At 40.2% G+C, this 8,506-nt stretch overlaps 1 protein-coding gene across 5 annotated transcripts in view; it reads right to left on the reverse strand.

Moving 5' to 3' along the window:
- The window catches only part of GRIA4 (glutamate ionotropic receptor AMPA type subunit 4), a 353,850-nt gene extending 349,732 nt beyond the window's left edge, over positions 1–4,118 (reverse strand). For 2 of the 5 annotated variants that reach the window (XM_069468990.1, XM_069468992.1), the window contains exons 1-3: positions 3,763–4,118; positions 3,085–3,262; positions 1,747–1,905 (exon numbers count right to left, since the gene is read on the reverse strand). In XM_069468990.1, coding sequence (XP_069325091.1) covers positions 1,747–1,905; positions 3,085–3,172 — 247 coding nt within the window. In that variant the 5' untranslated portion in view covers positions 3,173–3,262; positions 3,763–4,118. Of the gene's footprint in view, positions 1–1,746; positions 1,906–3,084; positions 3,478–3,762 lie in introns of those variants that run through there. The other 3 variants (XM_069468991.1, XM_069468993.1, XR_011233664.1) reach the window with 2 other exon arrangements.
- Between the last annotated feature and the right edge of the window lie 4,388 nt (positions 4,119–8,506).

Raw genomic sequence — 8,506 nt, forward strand, 5'->3', positions numbered from 1 at the left:
ATGAGAGGAATATTTAAATAAACTAATGATATTCTTGTATTAAAGAGAATGCTTTCCCTAGAATTACTTGAAATGTTGACGTCCTTTTAAAACTTGGAACATAAAATAACTTATAAAATTTACAAAAATAAATATCCACAAACCTAGTTCTAATTTATATGCATTTCTGCTTAAAAATAACTCCCCTTTGCTTCAATGTAACATTAATTTTACCACTAAATACATCAAATTATTTTTAATTAAGTAGCAACTCATAGAAACTATTGCTTTCCTGTAAAATAATATAATTGTCATAGTTTACAAAGCTGCCAAATGCTTCACTCTCCTCATGAAACTTTTTAACTTCTAAAAAGAAGTAACAGTTAAGGAAACACCAAAAATTAAGATAAAGTAATCATGTTACCTATTAGACGAATCAGTGGCAAATAAATATGAATTAAAATATTTAGACTGATGAAATAGATGTCCTCCAAACATTTAAAAACTGTTTTCAGTTTCACTTGTTTCTTTGTTTGGTACACTTTTTTGTACTAAGAAGATTTTTAAAATGAAAATATACCCAACTTGACATAATAAAAATACTCTACAATTCAGATTAAACATTTTATTACTGCTGTAAAAAACATGCAAAATTTTATGTAGCAACTATTCCTATATGTCTTACATAATCTATAACCATTATCTTAATATATAAATTTAGAACAGTGGTAAATTAGCATACAACACTGAAGAGGTATGTGAAACATGCACTTCCTTCAAGAATGAAAAGGCAATACAAATGCTATTGATTGATCATGTCTTAAAGTGTTTTAAATTAATGCACAGTTGATTGTACTTTTTTACATTAAGTTATACAGTATCTTGGTGGGAAACACTGTACAACTGTTTTCTTATAGCATTAGGTGAGGTCACCAGTTTAGTTTCATTCTGTGGGATAATAGATCCAGCTGGGTTGGTTTGTGAATTCAGGTGGATCAGAGACTAACGTGATTTGGCACCAAGGTAAAGATTCATGGAGTTATATCCACAGGATATATGCATTACGTGATAGTAAGAGACATTTACAACCCAGAATATAAGAGCAGGGCAGCCTCAAGTGACATCACCAGATCATCTGCAGCATCAACCAACCGACTCAAATATATATCCTCCACCCCACCACTCCTCTCTCTTCCTCACTATTAGCAAGCCTTCCATTGCCTTCACCAGTGTAAAAGAGCATGTGTCTTCTTTAAAAGCAAGACCTATGCTTACTCAAGTGAAAAGCAAATGAGAAAAATTAAAGAAACAAAATCAAAAACTAGATTGAGTACAATTTTCACTAAATTGGCATTCAGATGATGGGAATAACACTGAAATGGCAAAGGCGAATTTAAACTGAATTATCCAGACAAGAAATGAAGAAAAGAGGAAGGGAGGAAAGGCAGGAGGGAGGGAGAGAGAAGAAAGAAGGAGAGAGAGAGGGAGAGAAAGAAAAAAATAAGGAAGAAAAAAAGAAAAGAAAGAAAAAAGAATGAAAGAAAGAGAGAAAGAAAGAAAGAAAAGAGAAAGAAAGAGAAGAGAAAAGAGCCAACTGAATATCCCTGAAACTAAATCTTGTTTTCAACTCTGATTTGCTCTGGAACCAGGCAACTGTGGGAATCTTTAATTTCTTTCTAAAAAATGTAATGATGGTAAAGAGGAGGGGGACTCTGTTGACTCATTTTGACTATTTTCTAATTTATCCATAACTTATGTTTTACTTACAGGCATTTGTTACAGCAAAACTGTTGGCTGTCTCAATGTTGTCCACATGAGGTACCAAATTAAAAGGAGCTTCCGACGCATTGGGGCTGGTGTTATGAAGAAAAATTGCTAATCGGAAAGCAGTGTATTCCTGATCTGTGTTTCGGATGAAGAGACCACCTATTAGAAACGGCAGGAAAAGCACATTCAATATTTCCTCTTGTAAGGTTATACCCACCCCAAGCACTGTCAAATCCACTGCCATTCACAAGCACATACAATTAAGGAGCTATCCCTGCCACATCTTGGGAAACTGCCCTTTGTCCCTCAGGTGCATACTTAGTATTTTAGTTTTTAGAGCAGCTCAGCTTTTTCTTGTCCCAATCTGTCATGATCACAATGACCTCTGAGACCATTTAATGTATTTTCCTTCCTCTCCCTTGCCCTCCCTGTGATTCCCAGCACACTGCTACACCAGCCAGCTCAGGGCATCTCTCTCTAAGATGAATGCAGGTGAACGGTAAAGAGATTTACATTAAAATACAGGAATGAAGGGTTATGGGGACACATAGGGAAGAGAGAAATCAGAAAGGAGAAATGAACTTTGTTTTTCTGCAGCTCGTGGACTCAGCCTAATTAGCTCCGTTTTGTGCACAGTCTACGAGAAATGATGCAGTCTTGAGGCTGGGCTTAGCTGGAAGAAATTCAATAGCTGCGTCCCATTAAAAGACAGGAGAGGAGAATAGCAAGAAAAGCAAAGGATGGAGGGGGTCCCTGGACATAGAGTCGAAGCGGAGAAATAAGGGCAAAAGCTTCAAGAGGAAAACAAAATAAAAGGAGAGAAGGTTCCTGGAAAGGGATCTAACTTTAGAATCTGCTAACCGGTAGCAGATAAGGCAGGGGGTACGGTGGAAATGCTTTTTTGCCCAAGCACTGTCTTTCTGTAATAGCAAGAAAGCTGCGGCGTCCAATAAGGGAAGAAGTGGATTTGTTTTTAAAACAAACTCGACATCCCTTCATGCTCTAGAAAAAGGGGTGAAAAGAAATATCATATAAAATACAATCAAACCCCACGAAGGCTTTTTCCTCCAACTTATTCCAGTCCTACTTAAGCGACTACAGCCAAAGGGGAAAACGGGGTATGAGCTGAGGAGGGATGGGTGGACTGCCCTGGGTATAGTCCAGAGAAACCTGCACCAAAGAGGAAGTCTTTTTGTAAAGGAGAGAAAGGAAGAAAAGAGAAGCAGAGGGGAAGGGAGCCGCCAAAGATTTCTCTGAATTGCTTATAAGGAACTCATTTAACTCACTTTTGGATCTGCTAAGCCAGCCACATGCACACCCCACTGGAGCAGAGCTTACCTATTTGCACGCTGCTCGGAAAGGCTCCCATGGCGAGTCCCCAAAATCCAGAAAATAACAAGACAATCTGTCTGCAAATAATCCTCATCTTCTTTTCTCCTCTCCCCGGTGCGCGCTCTCTCTCTTTCTCTCACACTCTTCCTAAAGGCTGTTCAGAGAGGCATTGAAGACGATGGCGCTAAAATTAAAAAACAACCAAAAAAAAAAAAAAAAAGAAAAAAGAAGAAGAAGAAGAGGAAGAAAGAAAGAAAGAAAAGAGAGAGGTTTGGGTGGTTTAAGATTATGACTAGTTCCCCTCAGCAATCCATCGCGAGCTGCCAGATTTTTCCCGCAGTCTCCATAGCCCTGGGAGAGGTTTTCTGTCCGGCTGCAAATGTTGCACATGCAAAAGATGGTGGTGGAGCGTCTAGTGGCTGCTCGCAGGGATGAGACATGCGCTCTATCTTTGCCTCACTCGCGCTGGCGCTCGCCCCTCGCTTTCTCACATACACACAAACACTGGCGCCGCGGCCGCCGCACGCGCTCCCGGCTCTCACCCGCCGACATCCCCCCAAGCCTGCGCCAGCCGGAGCACTGCTGCCCTCCTCACGTCCCCTCCTCGCGTCCCCTCCCCAGCGCGCGCTCTCTCCGCGCGCCCCTCGCCCACCGCCTGGCTGGGTTCACCCCTTGGGTGCTCACCGGAGCGCCCCGGTCTCTCTGACGCTCGGAGCCAGTCTGGAGACAGGTTTTTCCTTCTCCTCAGCCCTCGCTGACTCCCTCCTCTCTTCTACCTCGGTTCGCAGAGGGACCGACTCAGGGGATGGGCACCCCCAGCGCCCTTCTCTTGGCTTTCCAGTCACCTCTGCTTCTTGGCTGCACTTGTCAGGAAACCGGCCGGCGGGCTAGGTCCGCAAGCCGGGATGAGGGGCTCGGGGGTCAGTACCTCCCCATGCCCCCGGGCCCCTGCCGCATCCTTGCGGGCTCTCGGGGAGGACGGGCTGCCTCCCTCCCCTGCCGTCCTCGCTTCCCTCTCAGCCTGGCCCTCTTCTGCCACTGGGCTGCGCGCAGGGGACTCCGGTCCTCGCTGCAGCAAAGATTTCTCACCAGCAAACAGCCCGGGAATCTGGAGAGCCTGACGCGGGAATGGCTGAGGTGAAGGGGCTCGGCGAGGGACGAGGGACGGGAGGAGAAAAGAGGAGCAAAGGGCAGCCCCGGGCGGCTCCCTTCCTCCCAGTCCAGGAAGAAAGAACTGGAAGAGGTAAAGGTGTGGTGGAAGAGAGCCAGAGAAGTTGAAACACCCCAGGAAGAGGGGGAGGGGGGGAAAGGGTTATTTTAAATAACGGACAAAGTTTAGGCTACTGAACAGGATGGGGAAGGCTGAGAAGTGAAAACTGAACGCGGCCTCCAGTATGTTTTCTGAAAGGCGTGAGGAGAGCTAGGAACAAGAAGTGTGTGAAGTGTAAAACAGGAAAGGTGATGGAAGACTCCACTCCTTTCTTTTCAGTCGCCCATTCCGGAGGACCCTTTTCCTCTGTGCTGTGGCCCATTTCAGGAGCAGGAGGGACAGGGTGCAGGGGCTGACGAAGGAGGGCCAGAAGGGCAGTGCTTGGGGCAGTGGGCACAGGTGTCTGACAGAAAAATGGAATGTTTTTCATGCACGCCTCTTCTCGGCTGGGACTCTCTGGAATGTTCACTCTACTCCACGCCACCTCCAGGAAGACTTAAGTATTTCATTGATGATGTCAATAGTGGTTTCGACTGGGTAGAAGAAATGAAAATGAATTATCCTAGAAAGTTTTAGGGTGACAGTCTCCCTTCCTGTCCAGAGTCACCTTTGAGGCTGTCCTTTCATCTGGCTGTCATGGATGGAGCCTGTGCCACACTGAGAGGCAGTCAGTGGTGGTAGCAGTGAGGGACAGATTTCTGATTTCCTCTGCATGGTTTGAGATCTCCCAATCTAGATAGTAAATACAATCTCCTGATTCCAATAAACTGTGTGGGAGAGAGTCCTTAGAAGGAGAGGTACTCCTTAAAGGTTAGGAAATCCAGGGTAGTGTCTCCCATTAAATTTAAAAAAAGAAAATAGCAAATGCCTGTGTTTGCCAGGTGTAATGTTTGGGTAAAGAGAATAGAATGCTTAATGTGGACTTCTCGCAAAGGCTCCACTTGGTAAAGACTTTTTTGAAATACGTATCACCTTTACTCCTTCAAGCGTACCTTTATTAGGTGTCACCAATTACCTGTATTACTAGTTTGTAGATGGCATTTAAAAATCCCTGTTAAAACTTCAGAGTGCTTTTCTATTTCCTAAGTTTTGAATTTTACTTTTTAAAACCACATTTTTTTGCTCTCTATCTACTTTCCTGTTACATTTCACCACAGATTGTTGTGACAAAAACAGCGTAACTGTAATTGTATTACACAAATCATACATTTGTCATGTTAGTTTATGAGGTTTTAGTCTTGCAAGTCAAGTGGGATTTGAAATGTTTTCCTTTTTGTCTTTTCTGTCTGTGTGAAAACCAGGGCTGTAAATAATAGCATTCTGTTTTCTCGTGTAAGAAGATAATAAAATAGGACTCATAAAATCCAAGTTAAATTAAAATTTCAAAATCTACCAAACCATTAAACTCATCACTTACTTGGGTAACTAGTGAAGCTCTGCCTGATACACAGGGTCAATTATTAACTTTTATTCTTCTTAAAATGAACAGATTTGGGCTTTCATGTGATGTGTTAGCACCATTGATGCAGGACAAGTTTTAATTTTCATCTGACCACAGTGATGACAACTAGACTAATATGACCATAGAAGACACAACTATATTTTTCCAAAATAGTAAGCTGGTTTTCTGAGTTTCTATATTTCCAGATTAACTAAAACCTCCATTTTACTTTGTGAATTTGAATTCTCTTTCTTAGTATGATATGCATATCTGCATATATTACTCTGTATAACATATTTTCTCTGTATAACATATATAAATATTTTCTCTGTATAACATAAATATGTGTGTATATATGTATATATTTATATATCTCTCAAATAGTCATATATTGAGAACACCTACCATGTGTGTTTACTGTCCAATTGTTTGAGACATAAAGGTGAACAAAACAAAATCCCTGCTATTCTTGGAAGATTTCTAATGTTTATTAGTGCTCACTAATGTGCCAGGTGTGGGCTAAGGCCTTGAGTGTATCACCTGATCTATAGAAAACTTTTAAGTATCAATATATTTGTTAGGAAATCCATGTAAAGGTTAAAATTCTTTCTCAAGGTTATATTCTTAGTACATTATAAAGACAAGAGCCAGGGATGGAACTCAGGTTATCTGATTTCAGAGACCAGGCTGTCTTTATCAAAACGTGCTGAGTTAATAAGTTTAAGGTGCAGTGAGGGGTTGGGAGCTGAAAAATAAACTGGAAGAATCCATAGCATTCGGAAATGTCATATGGTCTACTTCAAAGACCTCAGGCTTCCAGAGTGACCATTAATAACTGCGTATGGATTATAGGTCCCCAGCTTCCTGGCCATATTGCCTTGGATACATTACTTAACATGTCTGTTCTGACAAAATATATGTAAACCTAGCATTTCTGTTCTGATAGAATGTATGTTAATTTTCTGGCACATAATAGGCAATTCTTATTAATAAAGAGTTGCACCCAAAAATGTGACCAAGGCTCCAATAGAGGGAGGTACAGAGCACCATGTGAGAAAAATAGGGTGTCTACATCTGACTTTTAGGGAATTGAGGAAGAACTCACAGAGAAAGAGACATTGAACTGAATTTTTATAGATTTGTAGAGATTATCAGGTAGAGAAAAATTATGTGCAAGACAAAAGAGAGCATATGTCTTTCCAGACACTGCTAAAAGTTTGGTATAACTAGACTGCACGTTGTATGAGGGGCCATGCTGGAAGTGAGGCTGGACAGCAAAGCAAGGGTTGGTTATGCACTGGCTGCCTCGGCAGTTTTGCCTTCATCTCACAGAGATAGAGAAACAAAGAAAGGTCATAAGCAAAGGCGTAAAATGATCAGATTTGCACTTTAGAACTGAAATCTTCACCTAAATGTGGCAAATGCTACACAATGAGGGTGGTGGCAGGGAGAGAAATTTGGAAGCTGTAAGAATTGTCTAGGGAAGAAATGGCTGTGTGAACAAAACTAATAACAGTAAAATTTGCCATTTGACCCTGAAATCATATTTTTAAGTTTCCAGCTCAAATATACACTGGCAGAATTATAAAATTTGCATGACACAAATGTATCACAGCACTATTTTCCATAGCAAAACCCAAGACAACCTAAATGTCCATTGATGGGGACTATCTTACTAAGCTGCGATATATTTATATAATAGTGTGCTATATTGTTATACAAGGAAAGAGGAGTTTCTCTATATATCACCATGGAGTGTTCTCGAGGATATATTATTATGTGACAAAAAGCAACGTAGAGACAAGTGTATAGTACACTAGGATTTATCTGCAAAGAGGAGTTCTTTTTTTAGGAACAGAGAGAACAGGATAGAAAGAAGCAAATAAATTTCCCTATCTACAATGAGTTGCACTATTTCAATTTATTTTAAAACAGATAATTCTATCTTATTCTCTCCAGTAGGATATTTCCTACAGACAAAAATAATTGTAAAAGAAACAAAACAAAACACACTGTCTTCCCTAATCATACAGTTGATACTGGTATTGATATTACTATTATGAGAAGGTAATGTGTATATTGTTACATAAAGCTAATAAATTATTATGCCGGTATGGTTAGAAAAAGCATTGGAGGAAGATACATGTTTAAGATCAAAAAGGATAAGTGAAAAATTTCATAGTTGTGAATTTGAATTAGAAGTTTCAGAATGAATTAATAATTCATTTTTTAATATGTATTTTCTAGCTTCACAAAGTAAAAAAGGCTTAGAAACAGTGACCAAGCTATTAAATATTAGCACCCCTAGTACATAATTTGTGGTATCTGATACCATTTCCCACGAAAAGGCATCAGAGCTCCTTGGAGAAATAACTCATTCCAACTCTGAGGAAAGAATTATATAAGATAAACCTGGACTATCTCATCATAAGAAAAAGTAAGGAAGATATTATAATCACTGAGATCAAGTCAAAAGATTTCAGGAGCTAACTGGAAAGTGTTCCCATTGTCTGACAATGGGAATATTTAAACATCAAAAGAAATAAGGACTGCAATATATTATAACACATGTTAAATCCATGAGATAATAATGATGATTTTAAAAAGAGAGAGAGAGAGAGAGAGAGAGAGATTCCTCAGTTTCCTTTGTGTTATGCTAGGAAACCAACCCATAATTTTTAAAAAAATAAACTTTTCATTTGTAATAATTTTTGATTTACATAAGAGTTGCAAAGACACTACAGAGAGTTTCCGTATAGTCCTTGCCTAGTTTAAAT

Source organism: Eulemur rufifrons, chromosome 6 (genome assembly GCF_041146395.1).
Source record: "Eulemur rufifrons isolate Redbay chromosome 6, OSU_ERuf_1, whole genome shotgun sequence".
In the NCBI taxonomy this organism is placed as follows: Eukaryota; Metazoa; Chordata; class Mammalia; order Primates; family Lemuridae; genus Eulemur; species Eulemur rufifrons.